The sequence below is a fragment of the Chlorocebus sabaeus genome, chromosome 12 (assembly GCF_047675955.1).
Source record: "Chlorocebus sabaeus isolate Y175 chromosome 12, mChlSab1.0.hap1, whole genome shotgun sequence".
NCBI lineage: Eukaryota > Metazoa > Chordata > Mammalia > Primates > Cercopithecidae > Chlorocebus > Chlorocebus sabaeus.
The window spans coordinates 3,902,093-3,928,529 of record NC_132915.1 but is presented as its reverse complement, the minus strand read 5'-3'; the positions used below and the strand labels follow the sequence as shown (position 1 = coordinate 3,928,529).

Below are 26,437 nucleotides of genomic sequence, written 5' to 3'. Positions count from 1 at the left end.
ATTGTTTTGGCTGTTTGGTATCCTTTGCAATTCCATATGAATTTGAGGTGACCCTTAATTCTTAATAATGACCTCCTTTTTTTTCTTTACTTATTTTTTTGAGAGAAAGTCTTGCTGTGTAGGGATTGTATTGAATCTGTAAATCACATTGAATAGTATAGCTTAGTGATAGTAAGTCTTCCTTCCTGTGCGCACATAAATGTCTTTATTTAGGTGAAATTTGTTTTCGGTGACGATTTGCAGTTCTCAGTGTGTAAGTCTTTCACCTCCTTGGTTAAATTTATTTTTAGGTATTTTTTTTTTCTTTTAGATGCTATTGTAAATGAAATTACTTTCTTAATTTCATGTATGTATAGAACATATCGTGTGTTTATATAGTTTTTCTGCATTGTCTAATCTTATTAGGCACATTTGGAGCAGTACTCATTGTAGGACTAATTATTCTCCACTACCCAGGCAAGGTTTTCCTGATTTTGTACTCAGCACTATGTGAGTGAAATAAGTTTTTTAAGGTTAGTTGGTGGAAACATGCATAGGCTCAGAGTGACATCTGGCCAGATCTGTATACTGGTCAGATGTTTTTTCCGTGGTTTTTGGTAATTATGTCACATGCATGTGCTTATCAGTACCCTGCTGAATTCTTGAAGTGCATCTTCCGCAGATCTCTGGGCTTCTATCTCTCTTCTCTCCATTACTCTGTTCTGCCTTGATCTCCATTAGCTCTCACTTTCATGTCAACTCAGGAAGTTGTCCTCCAGGCCTTTGTCTGCATTCTTCCTACTAGAGCAGCTCATCTTTTCTTTCCTGATTTTCAGGGATCTCTGTCCTTCATTGCCTGGCATCCAGTTTGTCTTGGCTGTCTAAAGCAGTAGGGTAATTTTGATTACTGTTAACTTTTTTTTTTCCACTTTGTTAAAGATGGATTTTGTGGCTCTTTCTTGAGATGGATGAAAAACTCAGCTTTTCAGACTTTTTTCTATCCATGTATATTAATTTTAAATTAACAGTTGTCTTCTCTCTGGCTTAAAAGTTTCTTCCTCTTATAAAATCAGTATTTCAATATGCATATTACTATTTTGCCCCGGTGGTTTTCTACCTTTTCTTTCCTTTCGCATCAGCTCTGGGCCATCCTCTTAATATTTTTATGGAGAACACTCTCGTGTCTACTGTGACATTCATTAAGGTGGGTGGGAAGGGGCACTTCCTAGGAAAGGCACTATGTATAGTGTAAAAAAGTTTTTTCCCTCACCATCTTCATTTTCCTATGCTTCCCACATCCCTTTCTGTACTTACTTTTTTTTGAAATCTACTGTTCTAGAAATCATATTAATATTATTTATATACAGTATCAGACCTTTCCACTGAGGCAGAATAACTAAGCACCTAAAAACCTGGATGTTTTCCTGCCTTTTAAATTTAATCTTAATTGAGTGAGTGTATCTCACCTGGTTTTGCTATAATTTTTTTTTAGAATTCATGAATATTCTAATTAATGTTCTAAGGAATGTGATATGTTTTTATTGACTATGACTCATCAATTCTCATGATAGCTTTGAAGTAGGTGGTAGAGCAGTGCATGATTTAATGGTGAGAAACATCAGTGCATGGAGATAAATTGACTTGCTGAAAGTGACCAGGCTGACTGAACAGTGGAGCTGGGACTTTCCTCATCTCTGTTCTCAAATCTAATTTTTATTTGACAGCTCAGTTCCTTATGTTGCCTAGATAGGCAATTTTGTTTTTCATATTCAACAGTAGAGGTAGGAAAAAGACTCCTGAGTTATCTGAGCATTGTTTTTTGTTGTCATTTGTGTGCTGTCACAGAGTTAGGCATTGTCATGTAGTCAGTCCTGCCCAGATAGCTCCTCTGCTCTACATTGTCTGTTGTTAAATTAGGTCAAGCCAGGAGGAGATCTGAAGAAAAATTTAAAATTCTGTGGTTAGTCTGCTTCTTGGTAATTACTATTCATCTGACTAATTGCTTTAATTTAAAAATAGCAAAAGAGTATGAATTTTATGTATTAGTAGTTCTTTGTGCATAGATCTTTGAAATAAGTAATTAAATGAAAGTGTCTTTTGCACGTAATGTAGAAGAATGTCTCTTTATACTGTGATACAGTAGAAGTACAGAAACTTCATTTAAGATCTGTAACATGGTAATATGTTCCCTGAAGAAAAATAGTGGCTTTATATTTTAAACTATTAGCCAGCCAGATACATGTGAGTATCATGGGTCATGAAAAGAGAGTCATAAGATGGTGTGTATTGAAATGTGGAGTTTTTTTTAGCTTTGGGCATCTTGAATACTGCTTTAGAGAAATTCTTAAGTTACCATTCTTTTGTTATATACTGCTTGGGTGGAAAACTTATGGAGGCCAGTTAATGTACACTAAAAAAAAGCCCATACCGATTGACCTGACAGTCACTCTTCAAGGAACTTACTGTAAGGCACTAATGGGACAAGACCACGGAGGTTTATTTGTAAGATATGTATGTATTAATTATATACATTCATGAAAGATTGTAATTTAAAAGGGACTTGGTGAAACAGTTTTGACACATACATTAGGTGGAGTACTAAGCTGCCGTTAAAAGTGATGAAATGATTATATGCCTATTGATATGAATATGGTGAATATATTTTTATGTCAGTTGGCTACACAGCTTTTATCACATTAAAAATGCGTTTATATATTTGCATGGAAAAATGTCTGGAACGGTTTATACCAAACTTTAAAACACTAGTGATCATTGCTGGTATTGAGATTTTTGTTGATTTTAATATAATTTCTTGCCTGTTTCTTTATTTTCATTTATATGTTTTCCGGTAAACATGTATATCAGTTACAAAGCCAAAAGAAAAAAATAAAAAGACCAATGGAAAGGATACATGAATACTGGAAGTTAGACACACCGTTGCCTCACAGACTTCCTGGTCCTGATTGTTTGGGTTGCCTCAAGCTCTTTCTTGTTTTCTGACCTATCTTCCCTCCTTCCTCATTGCCTGTCTAAGGATCCCCCTTTTGTGTGAGTTGATCCTGCTTTCAGATATATATGCACTAGAGGCTATAAGGGGCCTTAGACGCCAGTCCTAGTTTTCTCAGTATATGTATGAAAGCACTAAAGGCCAGAAAATTGGTTAAAGACAGGAAGCTGTTAATAGTTAGCAGCAGAGCCAGAAATAGAACTCAGGTTTCCTTGCTTCTACTTGATAATTTTTTCCATATTAGGTGTGCTTTTCATAAGTAGGGTGATCACACATCTCAGTTTATGCCTTTTGTCTACACTTAATTCTGTTTTTTTGTTGTTGTTGTTGAGACAGAGTCTCACTGTTGCCCAGGCTGGAGTGCGGTGGTGGAATCTAGGCTTGCTGCAACCTCCGCCTCTCACGTTCAAGTGATTCTCTTGCCTCAGCCTCCCAAATTGCTGGGACTACAAGCATACACTGTCACCTCCAGCTAATTTTTGTATTTTTTTTTTTTTTTTTTTCCAGTAGGGACGAAGCTTCACCATGTTGGCCAGGCTGGTCTCAAACTCCTGACTTCAAGTGATCTGCCTACCTTGGCCTCCCAAATTGCTGGGATTACAGGTGTGAGCCTCTGCGCCCAGCCTATGCTTAATTCTTAACAAGGACCCCCTTTTATTCCTTATTTATTTGAGACAAGATCTTGCCCTGTTGCCCAGGCTGGAGTGCAGTGGTATGATAATGGCTCACTTTAGCCTCAAACTCCTGGGCTTATGTGATTCTCTCACCTGAGCCTCTGGAGTAGCTAGGACTATAGGTGTGCACCACCATGCCTGGCTAATTTGTTAATTTTTTTTGCAGAGATGGGGTCTCACTATGTTGCCCAGGATAGTCTCAAACTCTTGGCCTTAGGCAGTGCTCCCACGTCGGCCTCCCAGAGTGCTGGGATTACAGGCATTAGCCCCATGCTTGACCCCTCTTTTACTCTTAAAAGTGTCTCGGCTGGGTGCAGTGACTCACACCTGTAATCCCAGCACTTTGGGAGGCCGAGGCGGGTGGATCACGAGGTCAGGAGATCGAGACCATCCTGGCTAACACAATGAAACCCTATCTCTACTAAAAATACAAAAAATTAACCGGGCGTGGTGGCAGGCGCCTGTAGTCCCAGCTACTCAGGAGGCTGAGGCAGGAGAGTGGCGTGAACCCGGGAGGCAGAGCTTGCAGTGATAGGAGATCGTGCCACTGTACTCCAGCCTGGGAAACAGAGCGAGACTCCGTCTCAAAAAAAAAAAAAAAAGTGTCTCATTTGTGTGATAAATGTTTACCCCACTCATAAGGGAAACAGGCACAATGGATAGTGTCATACAGACTAACCCTGTAACCAGGATCCGTTAATAGAAATTGGAATGATTGGAAGGAAGGGCAGTTTGTAGAGTAAGATGCTTTTCATATGTTGAATTGAAGGTCTTGCCAGGACATCTAAGTCATTATTTTCTAGTCAGTAAAAGTAGCTGGGACGTCATTTTGAGAGAGAGATGTTTGTGAGCTTTTTTTGTTTGGAGATGATAGTTGAAGCTGCATCAAGACAGTCCATTCATTTTTAATCTTATCGGGGGAGGATTAGTGAGCTCAGCTTATGAAGATGAAAGAATGGGTTACCCAGTATAATATACATGCCTGAGGACACATGTTGATCCCGTATATGGATGTGCACATGTGACTGCTTTGATTTTTGTCTAGTGTAGACATGCTTGAACATTTATGTTTTGAAATATGTAATACTTCGTTAAATTTCTTTTCTTTCTTTCTCCTTTATGTCACAGAGCATGAAACAATATTTTTTGATAGTGGCTGGAAAGAGTTGGGTAGTACTGATACATGCAAGGCTGGTTGATGAAGAGCACAGTCTCTAGGAATTAGGAGCACCTCAATTCAAATGCTGCGTATATAACTATGCGTAGCTTATTACTTCCTTTCTTCAAAGTTTAGACAAGTTTGATCATGGGAACAATGAGAAACTATGCTCATGATTGTTCTTCAGGAAGATTTATCTGATGCAATGCCTGAGTGTGGAGAGACACAAGAGTTAAGTGATTGATAAGGAGGCAAAACCTTGGGAGAAAAGAGCTTCTGGACCAGGGTCTTGACCTAGTAGAAAAATATTGGCTGGGTATGGTAGCTCACACCTGTAATTCCATAGGCAGATGCAGGAGGATTGCTGGAGCCCCAGAATTTGATACCAGCCTAGTGTCTCTACCAAAAACAAAACAAAATGCTGAGCGTGGTGGTGTGTGTCTGTAGTCCCAGCTACCTGGGAGGCAGAAGGATCACTTGAGCCTGGGAGATTGTGGCTGCAGTGAGCTGTGATCAGGCCACTGCACTCCAGCCTGTGCAACAGAGTGAGACTCTGTCTTTGAAACAAAAAAAACAAAAAAAAAAAAAAGGAAAAAGAAAGGTGATTAATGTGAGAGATGTTACGGAACTAGTAGAGGAGCTAGAAGCAGATTGAATTTTGGGGAATGAGAAAATCTAATCGGGTAAAAAATCAGTACAGTACTATCACTAGAGAAGTCAGGAGGAGAAATTAATTACTATGATTAGTTTTCTTTTGGTATTGTTGACTTTGAGAGTGCTGACTACCCTTGGATGTGAACTCTTTAAAAAATATTTTGGCCAGGTATGGGGGCTTAGGCCTGTAATCCCAGCACTTTGGGAGGCTGAGGCAGACGGATCGCCTGAGGTCAGGAGTTTGAGACCAGCCTGGCCAACATAGTGAAACCCTGTCTCTACTAAATATACAAAAAACTAGCCAGGTATGGTGGTGGGGACCTGTAGTCCCAGCTACTCCGGAGGCTGAGGCAGGAGAATCCCTTGAACCTAAGAGGTGGAGGTTGCAGTGAGCCAAGATGATGCCACTGCACTCCAGCCTGGGCAACAGAGTGAGACCCCATGTCAAAAAAAATTTTTTTTTTTTTTTTTTTGGTAGAGACAAGATCTCACTAAATTGCCCAGGCTGGTCTTGAACCCCTGGGCTCCAGTGATCCTTCTGCCTTGGCTTCCCAATGTGTTGGGATTACAGGCATGAACCATTGCGCCTCCCCACAACTCCCTTTCTTTTTTCCAGACATGTGTTTTTGAGGCTGGATGGTGAGAAAATCTAGAGATAGGAATCAGGGAGAGATGTTGGAGGTAGAGACACTGGTTATTTGTATCAAAGTTGTAGTGTCAACTGAGCCCATACGATTGAAAGAGAGCAGGGGATTGAGGGGTGGGAGAAGGGACACTCTAAAGAAACCCTTGGGAATGCTGACATTTCTGTTATTTTGCTCTCCTGATACACACTGTTCATCCTTATTATTGATACTTGTTCTTGATCCTTCCCAGTGCTGGGCTTCCTATTTTCAGCATTCAGACTATATACATGCCTTGTACCTTCTCTTAACTGTAGCTCCACCCTGACACCCTGACTTCTCAAGACTCCTTAGACTGCCTTCAAGGAAGATTATAGCTGTTGTTAAATGTGTGACATCTGTCTCAAGATCTTCAATTGAACTGAAAGATTGCAGTATAGTGGGAGTATTTTCTTTGTATTTAAAAGCAATGTTTTTTGTTTTGTTTTGTTTTGTTTTTTTTTTTTTTTTTTTTTTGAGACGTAGTCTCACTCTGTTGCCAGGCTGGAGTGCAGTGGTGTGATCTTGGCTTACTGCAACCTCCGCCTCCTGGGTTCAAGTGATTCTCCTGCCTCAGCCTCCCAAGTAGCTGGGACTACAGGCTTGTGCCACCACACCTGGCTAATTTTTGTATTTTTAGTAGAGACGGGGTTTCACCATATTGGCCAGGCTGGTCTTGAATTCCTGACCTTAAGTCATCCGCCCGCCTCGGCCTCCCAAAGTGCTGGGATTACAGGAATGAACCACCGTGCTGGCCTTGTGGCAGTATGTTCGAATTAGGGAAGCACCAGTTTTCAATTTGAATATATTTTAGAATAATATATTTTTTTTTGTTTAGAAGTACAGTAGAGTCAACAGTTTAGACAGTTATATTCTTGATTTCTTAACTTGCTCATAAAAATAAAAAGAATATTTCATTTTAAATAAGTTAGCATTGTGCAAAATGCCTATACCTGATGTATTTGATAATAAGGGGATTTATTATTGCACATAAGAACTCCAGGAATAGAGTGCTTAGCACAGCAGCTTAATGATATTGCCAAGGACCTAGACTCATTATATTCTTATTTGCTCTTCCCAGTGTGCTGGCTTTTGATCTTCAGGATTGACCCCTTGTGGTCTTAAGATGACTGAGCAACTCTAGCATATCATTACATAGCAATGCCCCCATACTGGAAGTAATACTGTTTTGTCATGCATCCTTTAGAGAGTGAAAAACTGTCCATAAGCCCTCCCACATGTTTTCCCTTATATCTCATTGACCACAATTGGACCATGTAGCTCATTCCTGTCTTAAATCATGGAATTACTATGGTTGAATTAGATTCAGCTTCAGGACCTAGTGAGCTCTCTAGCCTGCAGTGTCAAGATGGTGACCATGGTAAGCTTAAGCATGCAGTTAATGAAACATGAACAAAACTGAGAAGATGTTAGCAAGCGATCCTCCTCAGCCTCCTGAGTAGCTGAGGAGTGGGCAGTGTAGGAAGCCAGTCTTTTCTGCCACAACAAATGTCTGTTATCTCTGAGTTCAGGATGCATTTAGAGAAATACTATTAGAGCATGTCTTTGAGAGAGTTGTGTATTATAGGAGGAGGATGTTTGCTAAATGGAAAAGAAGCTGCAGGGATATGGTAGTGAAGTACCTGCCTCTGCTCAGGAAAGTCATGGGATGTCAGCAGCTTCTCAGATAATAAATTATATGGGTACATTTGTAATATACCCATATAATTGGTATTTGTGAACTCTGCATTGGGTTCTATTTATTCAAAGTGGGGTTGGCACCAGGTGCAGTGGCTCACACCTGTAATCCTAGCACTTTGGGAGGCTGAGGCAGATGGATTGCCTGAGCTCAGAAGTTTGAGACCACATACTGAGTCTCAGGCAACATACTGAAACTCCATCTCTACTAAAATACAAAAATTAGCTAGGTGTGGTGGCACACGCCTGTAGTTTCAGCTACTGAGAAGGCTGAGGCATGAAAATTTCCTGAACCCGGGAGGCGAAGGTTGCAGTGAAGTGAGATTGCACCATTGCACTCCAGCCTGGGCGACAGAGGGATTATCCCCAAATCCAATATTGCTTTGTTTTCTTGTTCAAATTGTTCTAGCTTTGGCCACTGGGAGTGCTTTGACGTATATACCCCATCTTCTTTTTTTTTTTTTTTTTTTTTTAAACACTTATGTTCCCGGACCAAACTGAGGGTGGGGCTGCTGTTTCTTGTGGCCCAATAACGAGATGCAGATGAACTGGGGAGGAAGAGAGTTTTTATTTCTGCGATGGGTTACAGGGAGAATACCTGAAAGTTATCACCAGGCCAACTCAATATCACAAAGTTTACATAGCTTATATACTTTCTAAGTTATATATCTATCTGTAAGTGTGCATTCATCTAAAGACATAAATGATTAACTTCCTTTAGTCCGTAACTAAGGTCTGAGTCTTGAAGACCTTCCTCTGGAGCCTCAGTAAATTTACTTAATCTAAATGGGTCCAGGTGCTGGGGTGATTACCCTTATCTTGTGTCCTGCTAAATCACGGAGGTTTGGGGAGTTCCTTTATACGCCAATACACTTGTTTGTGGAGGCCTGAGAAGTTTCTTTAGACCCACAGGAAAACTTGTTTAATCCTAAATGGGCCTTAAGAATCCCTTCATTGTTTTGTCCTGCTTTAAGGCCCAGGAAAGGCCTAGGCAAAACTCTTGGTGGGCTTTTGTTAAATTCCAGCCTTTGCGGAAGGGTACTGGCTCTTCCCCGCCCACGCCCCTCGAGATGGAGGCTCGCTCTGTCACTGAGGCTGGAGTGCAGTGGTGCAATCTTGGCTTACTACAACCGCCGCCTCCTGGGTTCAAACGATTTTCCTGCCTCAGTCTCCAGAGTAACTGGGATTACAGGCACCTACCACCACGCCTGGTTAATTTTTTGGATTTTTAGTAGAGATGGGGTTTCACCATTTTGGCCAGGCTGGTTTCAAAGTCCTGACTTCAGGTGATCCGCCCACCTTGGTCTCCCAGAGTGGCTAGGATTACAGATGTGAGCCACTGTGCCTGGCTGGCTCTTTCAGCTTTTAAAATTTAACTTAACTACTCAGTCTGTACAGAAACAGTTGTTTTGGAGGCCTGAGTTAGTGAGACCTGGCCTGCCATGCTTATATTCTGGGATTACAAGATACTCCACGCTCCTCTTACATATTTCCCACTCTAGTCCCAGAATTAGCTGTTTCTCCAAGGAGCCTTGGTTTCTTTTATTTGAGAATGGCATTTGAAACCGAGATGTCACGCTAGATGTGCTTATTGCTGTTGGGTTTCTAGGGTGTCATTTCTTTTAGGCTCTTTCAGCTGATAGAGTGAGGAAACACATGTATATAATACACACATTTGTAAGTATTTCAATTTGTGACCATGTGTATCTATATGAAATTAAAAATGAGTTTATAATGATGTGTCCAACTCTAATTCATGATTACATGGATCATTCTTGCTTCCTTCTCTTATTTGTAACCTTCCACTCCAGCAGTGGAAACCTGGCTTCCACCATCTGCCATCCAGTTTATTTAATTGGTCAATCACAGTATACATGGTTTCAGAATTGTTAACCTTTATTTCCGTGGAGTACAACTTTCAACTATAGCGTAACAGTTGTTTAAGTTGCAGAAATGCCAGGTGGTAGATCTAGGTCCTGTTTCTCGCCACATGGAAAGCCAGTCACTGAGCTGAGTATTGCCAGAGAAAAAGCCTTTTTTTTTTTTTTTTGGAGACAGAGTTTCGTTCGTTGCCCAGGCTGGAGTGCAGTGGTGCAATCTCGGCTCACTGCAGCCTCTGCCTCCCAGGTTCATGCTATTCTACTGCCTCAGCCTCCCGAGTAGCTGGGACTACAGGCGCCCGCCACCTTGCCTGGCTAGTTTTTTGTATTTTTTTAGTAGAGACGGGGTTTCACCGTGTTAGCCAGGATGGTCTCGATCTCCTGACCTCGTGATCCGCCCGTCTCGGCCTCCCAAAGTGCTGGGATTACAGGCTTGAGCCACGGCGCCCGGCCAAGAGTGAGTTTCTATGTTTATTCAAGACCTGTAAATATAATTTCTATGGGGAAATTGAGCCAGTTTCATTTATGCGCAGCTTTTTTGCCTCTGGTCTTTAAAATAAAAAAGAAAACAACTAATATGTTTGTTGCCTATGATAAAATTCCAGCTTCCAGCTTCCAAGTGAAAAGAAAAAAAAAAAAAAAGACTCCACTATTCCCCAAAGTTACTTGGATCACTGCCTTCCCCCGTACCCCCTTTAGTGAAGGTTGTTTCATGTGTTTGTACTACAATTAGATTCTTTTGCTACATTCTGCATTCTATCCTGGGATTCCCCACCTCTGAAATGTTTTCTAAAAGTTACCATGTACTGAGGCTCACTCTTGTTCTCTGAAGTTCTGCTGGTTTTGAAAAATGTGTGATGCTGTTTACCTATCATTAAAATGTCATACAGAACAATTTTACTACCTGAAAGTGTCCTGTGCTTCATCCGTTTAACCTTACCCTCCAACTCCAGCTACCACTGATCTGGTACTATCTATGGTTTTGCTTTTTCCAGAATGTCCTTTAAATGGTATCTTACACTTTGTAGCCTTTCAGACTTGCTTCTTTCATTTATGCATTTCAGGTCCATCCTTCTCACAATTTCGTTTTAGTTTGTATTTTAAAATGACAGTGACACATAATGAACATCTTTTCTACCTTTTTTTTTTTTGAGATGGAGTTTCGCTCTTTCGTGCGGGGTCAACTACAATAGAAAAGAGGACCCTCAAACACAGGCTGATTTTTTTGTTGTTGTTTTTGAGACAGAATCTTGCTCTGTCACCCAGGCTGGAGTGCAGTGGCACGATCTTGGCTCACTGCAACCTCCGCCTTCCAGGTTTCAAGCGATTCTCTGCCTCAGCCTCCCGAATAGCTGGGATCACAGGCGCCAGCCACCATGTACAGCAAATTTTTTTGTATTTTTAGTACAGGTGGGGTTTCACTGTGTTGGTAAGACTGGTCTCGATCTCCTGACCTCAGGTGATCCGCTCGCCTCGGCCTCCCAAAGTCCTGGGATTACAGGCATGAGCCACTGTGCCTGGCAGTGAACATCTTTTTATAGGCATATTTGCCATCTGTGTATCGTCTATGAGGAGACTGTTGCGATCCTGTTACCCCTCCCCCCTTTTCTTGTTTATGATTGGGATTTATTACCTCATTTAACAAGAAATCTGATGGAAAGACAGTTCCAGGAGTGGTCCTTGATTTTGCGTCAAGGACCAGGTTCTTTCCATCTTCAGTGTGTTGATTTGTCTGGCTCTCATGGTCTCAAGGTGGCTGCCGTAGTTGTGTTACAGGAAAGGGGTCCCAATCCCGACCCCAAGAGAGGATTCTTGGATAGACCTCGCACAAGAAAGAATTCAGGGCAAGTCCCTAAAGTGAAAGCAAGTTTATTAGGAAAGTAGAGGAATAAAAGAATGACTACTCCATAGACAGAGCAGCCCTGAGGGCTGCTGGTTGCCCATTTTTATGGCTTTTTCTTGATTGTATGCTAAGCAAAGGGTGGATTATTCATGCCTCTCCATTTTAGACTTATAGGGTAACTTCCTGATGTTGCCATGGCATTTGTAAACTGTCATGGCACTGGTGGGAGTATAGCAGTGAGGATGACCAGAGGTCACTCTTGTTTCTGTCTTGTTTTTGGTGGGTGTTAGCCAGCTTCTTTACTGCAACCTGCTTTATCAGCAAGGTCTTTATGACCTGTGTCTTGTGCTCCTATCTTCATCCTGTGAGTTAGAATTCCTTAACCGTCTGGGAATACAGCCCAGTAGGTTTCAGTCTCATTTACCCAGCTCCTATTCAAGATGGAATTGCTCTGGTTCACACGCCTCTGTCAGTTCTAGGCTTCACATACAGTTAAAGTATTCCAGAGGCAGAAAAGGAATCTCTCCTTTCTTTTTTCTCTATTGTATTTTAAAAATTGAGATATATATTCATGTACCATATAGTTCATCATTTTAAAAGTATACAGTAGAGTTTTTTTTTATATATATTCACAGTGTTGTAGAACTATCACTATCTAATTCTATAACATTTTCATCTCCCCCAAAAGAGTCTGTATCTCTATCCATTAACTGTCACTCTCCGTCTCTGTCTTTTCTCAGATCATTTGCCGATTTTTAAATTCGGTTGTTGTGGTATTAGTGACTTGTAAGAGCGCTTTCTGTGTTCTTGGTTGAAGTTCTTTATCAGATAAGATTGTTGCAGATACTTTCTTCCAATCTGTGGCTTATCTTTTCTTTCACTTACCAGTGTCTTTTGCAGAGCAGAGGTTTTTAATTTTAGTAAAGTCCAATATATCAACTTTTTCTTGCATGTGACATGACTTTAGTTTTGTGTCTACAGGCTTATCTTGAAACCATGTGACCAAGGTCACTTATATTTTCACCTGATAATCCTCTAGAAGCTAATAGTTTTGCATTTTATTTTTAGGTCCATGATGTATTTTGAGTTACTTATTTTTATTTTAGTATATATACATAACATAGTTCAGTAGCATTAAGTACATTCACATTGTTGTGTACTCATTACCACAGTCTGTCTCTAGAATTTTTTCATCATCCCAAACTGAACTCTGTGCCCATTAAGCAGTAACTCTCTAGTCCCTGGTAGTCACTATTCTACTTACTATGAATTTAATTACTGTAGGTACCTCATATAAGTGAAATTATGCCACACTTGATTTTTTTTTTTTTTTTTTTTGAGACAGAGTCTCGCTCTGTCGCCCAGGCTGGAGTGCAGTGGCCGGATCTCAGCTCACTGCAAGCTCCACCTCCTGGGTTTACGCCATTCTCCTGCCTCAGCCTCCCGAGTAGCTGGGACTACAGGCGCCCGCCACCTCGCCTGGCTAGTTTTTTTGTGTTTTTTAGTAGAGACGGGGTTTCACCGTATTAGCCAGGATAGTCTCGATCTCCTGACCTCGTGATCCGCCCGTCTCGGCCTCCCAAAGTGCTGGGATTACAGGCTTGAGCCACCGTGCCCGGCCCACACTTGATTTTTTGTGACTGGCCTCTCCTCTCCTCTTCTCTCCTCTTCTTTCTTTCCTTTCTTTCTTTCCTTTCCTTCCTTTCTTTTCTTTCCCCTCCCTCCCTCCCTCCCTCCCTTCCTCTCTTCCTCCCTCCCTCCCTGCCTTCCTTCCTTTTTTGCAATGGCACAATCTTGGCTCAGTGCAACCTCCACCTCCCAGGTTCAAGCAATTCTTTTGCCTCAGCCTCCCGAGTAGCTGGGATTACAGGTGCCCGCCACGACGCCTGGCTAATTTTTTTGTATTTTAGTAGAGACGGGGTTGCACCATGTTGGCCAGGCTGGTCTCGAACTCCTGACCTCAGGTGATCCACCCGCCTCGACCCCCCAAAATGCTGGAATTACAGGTGTGAGCCATCGTGCCCGGCCATGACTGGCTTATTTCACTTACTACAATGTCCTTAAGATTCATCCATGTTGTGACAGTGAGTTTCCTTTTTTTTTTTTTTTTTTTTTGAGGTTGAATGATATTCCATTGTATACATTACCATATTTTGTGTAAACATTCATAAGTTGATGAACACTTGGGTTGCTTCTACTGTTTGGCTATTGTGAAGAATTCTGCTGTGAATATGGGTGTATAAAAATCTGTTCAAGTCCCTGCTATTGTTTCTTTTGAATATGTACCCAAAAGTGGAATTGCTGGGTCATGAAGTAATTCTATTTTTAATTTTTTGAGTACCTGCCAAACTTTTTCCATAGGGGCTGTACCATTTTACATTCCTACCAACAGTGTGCAAGGCTTCTAATTTCTTCTTGCCAGTACTTATTTTCTTATTGAAGAAAAAAAATCACAGCTGCTGTAGTCTGAATGTGTCTCCCAAAATTCATGTGTTGGGAACTTAATTTCCAATGCAGGAGTATTGGGAGATGGTACCTGTTGCGAAGGATTTATGTCATGAGGGCTACACCATTATCAATGGAATAATGCTGCTATTAAAAAGGGCTTGTGGGAGAGGGCTCACCCTCTTTTGCCCTTCCACCTTCTGCTTTGTGAGGATGCTGTAAGAATGTCCACCCCAGATGCTAACACCTTGTTTTGGACTTCTCTGCCTCCAAAACTGTGAGAAAATAAATTTCTGTGCTTTATAAACTGCCCAGTCTCAAGTATCCTGTTATAGCAGCACAAAACAGATTAAGACAGTAGCCATCCTAATGAGTATGTGGTGATATCTCATTATGGTTTTGATTTGCATTCCCCTAATGATTAGTGATGTGTATCTTTTCTTTTTCTTTCTTTATTTTGGGGGTGGGACAGAGTTTTGCTCTGTCCCTTAGGCAGGAGTGCAGTGGTGCAGTCTCGGCTCACTGCAACCTCTGCCTCACGGGTTCAAGCAATTCTCCTGCTTCAGCCTCCAGAGTAGCTAGGCACACAGGCATGCGCCACCATGCCTGGCTAATTTTTGTATTTTTACTAGAGACAGGGTTTCACCATGTTGGCCAAGCTGGTTTCAAACTCCTTACCTCAAGTGATCTGTCTGCCTCGGCCTCCCAAGGTGCTGGGATTACATATGTACATGAGCCCCTGCGCCTGGCCTATGTGTATCTTTTCATGTGCTTCTTGGCCATTTGTGTATCTCTTTTAGAGAGGTCTGTTCAATTTCCTTGCCTGTTTTTAATTAGGTTATTATTTTGACTGTGAGTTGAAAAAGTTTATTATATATTCTAGGTATTAATCTCTTACCAGATACGTGATTTGCATGTATTTTCTGCCATTCTGTAGGTTGCCTTTTCACTGTCTCGATAGTATCCTTTGATATACGAAGGTTTTTCGCTTTGATGAAGTTTGATTTATGTGTCTTTTCTTTTGTTGGCTGTTCTTTTGGTGCCATAGCCAAGAAGTTATTGTCAAATCCAATACCATGAAGCTTTCCTTCATATTTTCTTCTAAGAGTTCCATAGGTTTTACTTTTATGTTTAGATTTTTGGTCCATTTTGAGTTAACTTTTATATGTGGTTTAGGGTAGCGATCCCACTTCATTCGTTTTAATGTGGATATCCAGTTTTTCCATCACCATTTGCTGAGAGAGTGTCCTTCCTTTCTCATTAAATGGTCTTGGTACCCTTGTTGCATATCATTTGTTACATATATGTATTTACTTCCGGGCTTTTTATTTCCAAGCTTTTAATTTATTTTTTGCCATGTTGCCCAGGCTGGACTTGAACTCCTGGGCTCAAGTGATTCTCTTGTCTCAGCTTCCTCAGTAGGCAGAAATACAAGGACACACTGCCAGGCCCGCTTGGGCCTTTTTTTTTTTTTTTTTTTTTTTTTTGCAACAGTCTTGCTCTGTCGCCCAGGCTGGAGTGCAGTGGCGCGATCTTGGCTCACTGCAAGCTCCGCCTCCCAGATTCATGCCATTCTCCTGCCTCAGCCTCCCAAGTAGCTGGGACTACAGGTGCTCGCCACCATGCCCAACTAATTTTTTGCATTTTTAGTAGAGACGGGGTTTCACCATATTGGTCTGGCTGGTCTCGATCTCCTGACCTCGTGATATGCCCATCTTGGCCTCCCAAATTGTTGGGATTACAGGCGTGAGCCACTGCGCCAGGCCCTGCTTGGGCTTTTAATTCCGTTGGTCTGTATGTCTGTTTTTATGCCAGAACCACACTGTTTTGATTGCCATATGTTTATAGTAAGTTCTGAATTCAGAAAGTGTGAGATAACTTTTTTTCCTTTTTCAAGATTATTTTGGCTCTTGGGGGTCCCTTCAGATTCTATTTTTAGGATGGAGTTTTCTCTTCTTGCAAAAAAAAATCGTTGGGATTTTGATAGGACTGGCATTGAATCTGCAGATCACTTTTGGTAACAGTGATACCCTGACTATGTTAAGTCTTTAAATCCATGAACATGGGTTGTCTTTATGTTTATTTATACCTTCTTTAATTTCTTTCAGCAGTGTCTTAAAGTTTTAAGCATAGAAATCATTTACTTTCTTGGTTAAATTTATTCCTAAGTAACTTATTCTTTATGATGCTATTGCAACTTGAATTTTTTTTTTTTTTTTTGAGGCTGGGTGTCACTCTTGCCCAGGCTGTAGTGCAGTGGGGTGATCATAGCTCACTGCAACCTTGAACTCCCAGTTTCAAGTGATCCTCCCACCTCAGCCTCCTGAGTTGCTGGGACCACAGATGTGTAAGTTTTTTGATGATTTTATTTTTTTGAGACACAGTTTCACTCTTGTTGCCCAGGCTGGAGAGCGATGGTGTGATCTCGGCTCACCACAACCTCCGCCTCTTGGCTTCAAGCGATTCTCCTGCCTCAGACTCCCATGTAGCTGGGATTACAGGCACGTGCCACCACGCCCAGCTAATTTTGTATTTTTAGTAGCGACAGGGTTTCACCATGTTGATCAGGCTGACCTCGAACTCCCAACCTCAAGTGATCTGCCTGCCTCGGCTTCCCAAAATGCTGGGATTACAGGCGTGAGCCACCATGCCCAGCTGTTTTTTGATTATTAGTAGAGACAAGGTCTCACTGTGTAGCCTGGGAGGGCCTCAAATTCCTGAGCTCAAGCTGTCTTCCTGCCTTGGTCTCCCAAAATGTTAGGATTACAGGTGTGAGCCACTGCACTCAGCCCAATTTGAATTTTTTAAGTTTCATTTTAAAATTGGTAATCTTTAGTGTATAGAAATGCAGCTGATTTTTAATGTTGATTTTTGTATCCTGTAACTTTGTTAAATTCATGTATTATTTGTAACAGGTTTTTTTGTGTGTGGAATTTTTAGGGTCTTCTACTTACAAGATCTTGTCATCTGTGAACAGAGATAATTTTACTTCTTCATTTCCAGTTTGGATGCCGTTTCTTTCTTTTTCTTGCCATATTACTCTGGCTAGAATTTCTAGTGTTGTATTATACTGAATAGAAGTGGTGAAAGTGGGCATCCTTGTCTTGTTTCTGTTCTTAGAGGAAAAGTTTCCAGCCTTTCCCCATTGAATATGATGTGAAGTGTGGGTTTTTCATATTTGGCCTTTATTATTTGAGATAATTTTATTCTTTTCTTAGTTTTCTAAGTGTTTTTATTATGAAAGTGTGTTGGATTTTGTCAGATGCTTTTACTTCGTCAATTAAGAGGAGTATGTGGGTTTTTCCTCTGTATTTTAATGTGATGTATTACATTGATTGGTTTTCTTTCTTTCTTTTTTTTTTTTTTTTGAGACGGAGTCTCGCTCAGCACCCAGGCTGGAGTGCAGTGGCGCGATCTTGGCTCACTGCAAGCTCCGCCTCCCGGGTTCACGCCGTTCTCCTGCCTCAGCCTCCCAAGTAGCTGGGACTACAGGCGCCCGCCGCCACGCCCGGCTAATTTTTTGCATTTTTAGTAGAGATGGGGTTTCACCGTGTTAGCCAGTATGATCTCGATTTCCTGACCTCGTGATCCGCCCACCTCGGCCTCCCAAAGTGCTGGGATTACAGGCGTGAGCCACCGTGCCCGGCCACATTGATTGGTTTTCATAGGTGAACTGTTATTACAGTCTTAGAATAAGTTCTTGGTTATGGTGTATAACCATAATAAACTGCTTAATAAACTGTTGAATTTGGTTTGCTAATATTCTGTTGAGGATTTTTGCATCAATGTGCATAAGGAAATTGGTCTGTAGTTTTCTTTTTCTTTTTCTTTTTTTTTTTTTCCGAGATGGAGTCTTGCTCTCTCACCCCGGCTGGAGTGCAGGGGTGTGATCTCAGCTCACTGCAACCTCCGCCTCCCAGGTTCAAGCAATTTTCTTGCCTCAGTCTCCTGAGTAGCTAGGATTACAGGCACGCACTACCACGCCTGGCTAATTTTTGTATTCTTAGTAGAGGCGTGGTTTCACCGTGTTGGCCAGGCTGGTGTCGAACTCTTGACCTTGTGATCCACCTGCCTCGGCCTCCCAAAGTGCTGGGATTACAGGTGTGAGCCAGTGTGCCTGGCCCTATAGTTTTCTTGTAGTGTCTTTGTCTGGCCTTTTTAGAGTATGGCAGTACTCCCTGATCTGTGATTTTGCTTTCTGTGGTTTTGCTTTCTGAGGTTTCAGTTACCCGAAGTGGGCTGAGGTTTGATAATCCTAAATGGAAAATTCCAGAAATAAAAATTCGTAAGTTTTAAGTTGCACATCACATTCTGAGTAGTGTGATGAAATACTGTGCCATCTTGCTCCATCCTTTCGTCCAGCATTTACACTGTATATGCTGTCCATCTGTTAGTCAGTTAGCCATCAGTTATCAGATGGACTGCAGTATCACAGTGCTTGTGTTCAAGTAGTCCTTATTTTATTTAATAATGACCAAAAGCACATGAGGACTGTGCCTAATTAAAAATTAAACTTAATCATAGATGTATGTAGGAAAAAACAGTATATATAGATGGTCCCAAATTTGATGGTTGAACTTAGATTTTTCACCTTTACCTTGATGCAAAAGCAGTATGTGTTCAGTATGCACCTCTACTTATGATTGTGTTGTCTGGATAAGCCCATCATAGGTTGAATATGTCATAAGTCTGAAGCGTCAACTTAGTATGTTTTCAACTTATAGTTGGTTTATTGAGACGTAACCCCTTTGTAAGTGGAGGAACAGCTGTATAGGATTTGGTACTTTTCAAGGCATCCACTACAGTTCTTGGAATGTGTCTCCCTTGGATAAGGGGGCAACTACTGTAATACTGGCTTCAGAGAGTGAGTTAGAAAGTGCTCCTTCCTCTTCATATCTTAGGAAGAGGTTTAATTCTTTAACTCTTTGCTGGAATTCTGGGAGGTTTTTGATTACTGAATCAGTCTCCTTACTGGTTATAGGTCTATTTTTATTTTCTGTTTATTCATGATTCATTTTTAGTAGGTTATGTGTTTCTAGGAGTTTGTCCATTTTATTTCATTTATCCAGTTTGTTGGCTAATTGTCTATAAGACTACCTTATAATCCTTGCCATTTCTGTAAGGTTGACCATTGTTATCTTCTCTTTCATTTCTGGTATTAGTAATTCAGGTCTCCTCTTTTCTTGGTTTGTCCATTAGTTTGATATGTTCATTAAATCAATTTTTGATTTTTTTTGTTGATTTTTCTTTTCCCTTTCCTTTTTCCATTTTTTTTTTTTTTTTTGAGACGGAGTCTCGCTCTGTTGCCCAGGCTGGATTGCAGTGGCACAATCTCTGCTCACTGCATGCTCCGCCGCCTCCTGGGTTCAAGCGATTCCCCTGCCTCAGCCACCCGAGTAGCTGGGACTACAGGTGTCTGCCACTATGCCCGGCTAATTTATTTTTTATTTTTTATTTTTAGTAGAGATGGGGTTTCACCATGTTAGCCAGGATGGTCTCGATCTCCTGACTTCGTGATCCGCCTGCCTCAGCCTCCCAAGTGCTGGGATTACAGGCCACTGTGCCCGGCCTCCTTTTTTTTCTTTCTTTCTTTCTTTCTTTCTTTTTTAGGCAAGGTTTCACTCCCTTATCCCAGATTGAAGTACAGTGGTATGATCATGGCTCATTGCAGCCTCAACTTCTCGGATTCAGGCGATTCGTCCACTGCAGCCTCCCAAATAGCTGGGACTATAGGTGTGTGTGCCACCATCCTTGGGTAAACTTTCTTTTGTTTTTGTATTTTTAGTAGAGACAGGATTTCACCATGTTACCCAAGCTGGTCTTTAACTCCTGGGTTCAAGTGTTCTGCCCGCCTTGACCTCGCAAAGTGCTAGGCTCACACTGCACCCGACCTGATTTTGTTGATTTTTCTGTATTGCTTTTCTATTCTGTATCACATTTGTATCTGCTCTGATCTTTCTTTCTTTTCTTGCTTTGAGTTTAGCTTGCTCTTTTCTAGTTTCTTAGGGTGGAAAGTTAAGTTATTGATTTGATATCTTTTATAACCACATATCTACGGCTGTACACTTCCCGTTAAGCGTTGCTTTAAGCTGCATTCAACTGGTGTGTCATGTTTTCATTTTGTTCAAATGAAAGTTTTGTAACATTCCTTGTGATTTCTTTTATCTATTATTTAGGAGTATGTTTTAATATTTTAATATTCATGAATTTTCCAAATTTTCTTATGTTAATGATGTCTAATTTCATTCTGTGTGGTCAAGAACATAGTTTGTATAAATTATATAAATTAACTCCTTTTAAATTCATTCAAACTTGTTTTACAGTCTTCTCATGTGCACATGAGAATTTATATCTTGTTGGGAAGAGTGTTCAATAAATGTCTGTTGAGTTTAGTACGCTGTGTTACCAAAGTCTTCTATTTCTCACTGATCTTCTAATTGTTCTATCAGTTACTGAAAATGGGTATTGAAGTCTTTAGCTATTGTTGATTTGTGTATTTGTGCTTTTATTTTTAGAGAGTATCGATGCTGGTAGGTGAGGATGATGACTTTTTTTCCTAAACGAGACTGGCATCTCACTTTGTGGCCTAGGCTAGAGTGCAGTGGCGCAGTCATAGCTCATTGCAGCCTTAAACTCCCGAGCTCCAGCGATCCTCCTGCCTCAGCCTCCTGAGGAGGTGGTACTACAGACACATGTCACCATGCCTGGTTAATTTTTAAATTTTTGGGAGAGATCGAGTCTTATTATGTTGTCTATACTGCTGTTGAACTCCTAGCCTCAAGTAAATCTCCCACCTGCCACCTGAGCCTCACAAAGTGCTAGGATTACTGGCATGAGCTACTGCACTGGGCCTGTTTTGTTTTGTTTTTTTCCCTCTAAGAGATGGGGTTCTTGCTGTGTTGCCCAGGCTGGACTTGAACTCCTAGGCTCATGTGATCCTTCCAAGTAGCTGAGACTACAGGTGCACACCACCACTCCTGGCTGAGAATGATAATTTGATGTTGCATTGTATAAATCTTTTTAATATTGATTCTAAAAGGGTCCTATAAATCAATATGAAAGATTAAGGTCACCAATACAAAATTGACAGAAGATGAATAGGCAATTCACAGAAAAAGAAATGCAAATTCCTAATCATAGGAAAGAAGCTCAGCCTCATTGGGAGTAAGGGAAATACAAAATAAAATTAGATAACCATTAAAAAAATCAAATTAGGAAAAATTTAAAAATTATTATTATTTGAGACGGAGTCTCGTTCTGTCCCCCCAGGCTGGAGTGCAGTGATACGATCTCGGCCTACTGCAGCCTCCGCCTCCTGGGTTCCAGTGATTCTCCTGCCTCAGCCTCCTGAGCAGCTAGGATTACAGTTGCTCGCCATCATGCCTGGCTAATTTTTATGTTTTTAGTAGAGATGGGGTTTCGCCATGTGGGCTAGGCTGGTCCTGAACTGCCTGCCTTGCCTCCCAAAGTGCTGGGATTACAGGCATGAGCCACTGTACCTGTCAAAAAATTTAAAAATTATTATGTAGTCTTAGGATATGGCGGGACAGGTATTCCCCCAAAAATTGTTAATGAGACTGTAAGTTGTTCTTTTTTTAAATTGTTATTGACACTGTAGGTGCAATGGCGTGATCTCAACTCACTGCAACCTCCTCCTTCCAGGTTCAAGCCATTCTCCTGCCTCAGCCTCCCTAGTAGCTGGGATTACAGGCACCCGCCACTATGCCCTGCTAGTTTTTGCATTTCTAGTTTCACTTTGATGGCCAGGCTTGTCATGAACTCCTGACCTCAAGTGATTGGTCTGCCTCAGCCTCCCAAAGTGCTGTGATTATAGGTGTGAGCCACTTCCCCTGGCCCAGAGTTAATTTTTGCTGTTACATTGTTTTAGCTTTGTGCATATGGCATCTCATAGTTTAGGGATAAAGAGAATTGTTGCTTCAAAGGATAAATATGTAATTTGTCTAGATGTTGCCGCATTTTCTTCCATAGTGGTGTACCATTTTTAGTTCCTATTTGCAGTTTTTGTTTCTTTTCAATTGCATCATCAATAGAAGTTTATAAATGTTTGAAATTTTAATGTCTGATACTGAGAACTTGTGTTTGAATTTAGCTTAATTTTGTATTTTTCTTACTACAAATGAGACTACTGAAGGGACATTTGGTTTCTTCGGTGAACTGATTCGTATTTCTTGCCTATCTTTTTATTGGGCTGTTAGTCTTTTGCTTAACATTTTTAGAAGCTTTTTATATGTTAGAGATATTAGTTGATTAGGTGACATAAGATAAAGTATTTTTTGACTTATAATTAGTGAAACTTTTAAATTATAATTGGATTCTAAATTAAAATGTATATATTCTTTGACCCTGCAACTTCACTTCTAGAAATTTATCCTAGAATGCTAATAAAAGGATATTAATAGTCCCAGCATTTTCACCCTTATGTGTATGGCCAAGGGAATTGGAAACATGTTCATACAAAAACTTCTATATCCATGTTTATAGCAGCATTATTCATAATAGCCAAAGATGGAAACAGCCTGAGTGTCTATGAACTGATGCATGGATAAACAAAATGCAGTATATTGTTGCAGCGGAATATTATTTAGCTATAAAATTGAATGAAATACTGATACATGCTACAACATGGATGAACCTTGAAAAAATGCTGATTGGAAGAAGCTAGACACAAAAGGCTACATGTTATGTGATTCCATTTATGAATTCTGTTTATGTATAATCCCAGAATAGGCAAATCCATAGAGACAGAAAGTAGATTAGTGGTTCTGAGGGGGGAGTAGGGAGAGAAGGAAATAAATAATGTCTCCTAATAGGTGTAGGGCTTCTTTTGGGGGGCGATAAACATGTTCTGGAGTTAGATAGTGGTGATGGTTGTACAACCTTGTGAATATTCTAAAAACCACTGACTTGTGCACTTGAAAATGGTGAATTTTATGAGATGTGACATATTTTTTTAAAATAAAATGTATAACCTCAATCTAATCATGAGAGAATATTAGATTAATTCAAATTGAGGGACGCTATGTAAAATTATTGGTAAAGAGTATACTAGTATTCCTTGAAAGTATCAAGATCATGAAAGTAAAAAAATAAAAGTCTTGGGAGCTGACTTAGATTGGAAGAGCCTAAAGAAATGTGAGAACTAAATGCGGTGTTAAATCTTTGATTAGATTCTGAACCAGAAAAAGAAAATGGGAAAAATGGCAAAATTCAAATAAGGTATGTAGATTAAAGTTTTGTAGCAATGCTAATTTCCTGTTTTAGATAATTATACCATGGTTATAGAAGATTTTAACATTTGGGGAAGCTGGGTGAAAGGGATATACAGGAACTCTTGGTTTTTGCAACTTTTCTGTAGGTTTAATATTATTTCAAAATTTAAAAAATTAATTGCAGCAGTTTTAAATAAGTGAAAATTCTATGTATTCTTATCAATATTGGAATGGTTAAAATTATGGCACATTCTTACAGTGAGATGCTGAGTAGTTAGCTATTAAAAAGAGTGTGGGCCAGGTATGGGGGCTCATGCCTGTAATCCCATCACTTTGCAGTAAGATGAGATTACACCACTGCACTCCAGCCTGGGCAACAAAGCGAGACTTCATCTCAGAAAAAAAAAAAAAACCTAAATAAGAAACAACCCTAATACTTAATGGCTTAAAACAACAAGCATTTATTGCAATTCTTTGGGTTAGTGGTGTGAGTGAAACTCAGCAAGAGTTCTTCACTGATTTCTCTCAATGTGTCTCATGCTTCTGTAGTCACCTGTAGGCTTGATTATAATTGGGTCATCTAAGATGGCCTTGCTCCTATGTCTGACAGTTGGTGATGGCTGTTAACTGGTTTGTCTGTGAGGCCTTGATAGGGAGAGTTTCTTATGCTCTCATACTCCTGTGGCAGGAAGAGATTTCTCCTTGTGGTAGTCTTGAAGATCTTTGGCAATCTAGGTTCAGAAATCCGTGTTTTCACTTCACCTGACTGTTGGTTACAGGAAGTTGTCAAACCAGCTTTGATCTAGGGACGTGGAGAAATAGACTGAACCTTTTGATGGAATTGGCAGCAAAGTCATATTGTGAAAATTGTGTGTGTACAGGGATGAGAGCAATTTGTAGCTCTTTGTTTTTGCAGTTTTCCATAGGAGTGATGGAATAAGATTTGTATTTTTAAAAAGTTCACTCTGAGTGTAATGTTACCATAAGTTTGGAGGGGACAGGGAAAACGAGTCACGGCACGGTTAACAGGTCATTGCAGTAATCTGTGGGAGAGATGATAAATAAGAGCATGCACAGACTTTGCACACTTTTCATCCTCTGCTTCTAAACATCTCTGGAATTGGGATATCTCAAGATATTCCATACTGATTTAAAGTGGTCCGAGCTGTCCCTCAGGCCTTTGAGCATGTGATACCCATACCCATCTCTCTTATTATGTAGGTAAAGAAACTTCAGCCCTAGAGAAGTTGCTAAGGAACACATAATTTGCAAGGGACAGAGCAGTCAGATCCTGAAACCTCAGTCTCTTGAAGACCCAGTTGATTTTCTACTAAAGCTCCAGTGATTTGCATTGATGGGACAGATCAAAAGTCTATAATCTTTTTCTCTTTTCTTTCTTTCTTTTTTTTTGTTTTCGAGATATAGAGTCTTGCTGTGTCACCCAGGTTGGAGTGCAGTGGTAGGATTTCAGCTCACTGCAACCTCTGGCGCCCGGGTTCAAGCAATTCTCCTGTCTCAGCCTCCCAAGTAACTGGCACCAAGTAGCCCGCCACCATGCCTGGTTAATTTTTGTATTTTTTAGTAGAGGTGGGGTTTCACTATGTTGACCATGCTGGTCTTAAACTCCTGACATTGTGATCTGCCTGCCTCAGCCCCCCAGAGTGCTGGGATTACAGGCTTCAGCCTCTGCTATAATCTTAGCACCTTCCCTTATTAGGCGGAAGTGAAGGCATCAGGGATAACACCAAACGAAGTTTTATTTTAAATGACTGAGGTAGGCCCTAACTTTATTTTACACCTTTTTTCTGTACCATTTAAAGATGATAGATTTCTTATATTTCTTTGCTAATTTTCATAATAACTTTATTTTTTAGCTACAAGGCTTTGGCCGACCAAGTGTGTACCATGCTGCTATTGTCATCTTCCTTGAATTCTTTGCATGGGGCCTGTTGACAACTCCAATGTTGACTGTAAGTATTGCTGAACTGGGTTTTTGTTTTGTAAGAGAAAGAGGTAAGTTCTTAGGCATGTATCACTGTGTATGTCTAGATACGTGTTTGGGAGTAGCTCTTGATAGTGATTTAAAACAGCTTGTTTCATTTTTTTTTTTTTCCATTGTAGTTTCTGAACCACATGTAACACAAACACCTCTTTAAATATTCCTGGGTAGCACTGCACTCCTATTGAACCAGACTTGGGGGTGCTGTTACACAAATGAATTGTATATGTTTAGGAAGATCTTTAAGATGCTTTAAAGCAGCAATTCCCAACGTTTTTAGTACCAGGGACTGGTTTCATGGAAGACAGTTTTTCCACAGAAGTGGGTTGGTTGGGGGAGGGTTTCAGGATGAATCTGTTCCACCTCAGATCATCAGGCATTAGAGTCTCATAATGAGCGCAACTTAGGTCCCTCACATGCATAGTTCAGAGTAGGGTTCCCACCCCTATGAGAATCTAATGCCACTGCTAATCTGACAGGAGGCAGAGCTCAGGTGGTAATGCTCACTCACCTGCTGCTCTGTGTGACTGGGTTCATAACAGGCCACCGACTCATAGGGTCCTGTCCTACAAGAAATTGCAAAGCATTGTTGAAGTCTGTAACTTCTTTATGGGGATGTTAATGGTCTTTGACTTAAGAACATAGTAAATAGCAGATTGGTGAGTACTTTGTAACAATGAGTAATAATTGTAGGAATGTCTAAATTTCAGTTTTTCGTAGCTTATCGATAGCCATTTTCTTCAGAGGTGGTATTGAATATCTTAGCAAGAACTTGTATGTTTGATCTATGATGTGGTTAGAAGGAAGGGAGATGCCAAAGAAAAGATGACAGGGCAGATCTTAGGTGGCTTACGACTATTTAATGCTTAATTTTAATAAAGTATTTTAAATTGGAGTTAAGTTTCAGTTGTTTTAATTATTCTTTAAAAATTATTGATGGGCCGGGGACAGTTGCATATGCCTTTAGGCCCAGCTATTTAGCAGGCTGAGGTAGGAGGGTTGCTTGAGCTCAGGAGTTCAAGTCTAGCCTGGGCAACATAGCAAGACCTCATCTCTAAAAAAACAAAATTAAAAAAATAAAACATTGGCGCTCAACTCTTCCTAATCATCATTTTGCCTTACTGAAGAATCCCTCTGGGTACAGATAATCATTGTTCTTAAATAAGGTTTAGACAGCAGAGAACTTTAAAGGGTGGCTGTTAGCCCG

General features: G+C 40.6%; 1 protein-coding gene across 1 annotated transcript in view; it reads left to right on the top strand.

The window, feature by feature from the left end:
- MFSD14B (major facilitator superfamily domain containing 14B) overlaps nt 1–26,437 on the top strand; it is a 77,117-nt gene that overhangs the window by 11,419 nt on the left and 39,261 nt on the right. The window contains exon 2 of the mRNA XM_007969821.3: nt 25,106–25,201. Coding sequence (XP_007968012.2) covers nt 25,106–25,201 — 96 coding nt within the window. The remainder of the gene's footprint in view (nt 1–25,105; nt 25,202–26,437) is intronic.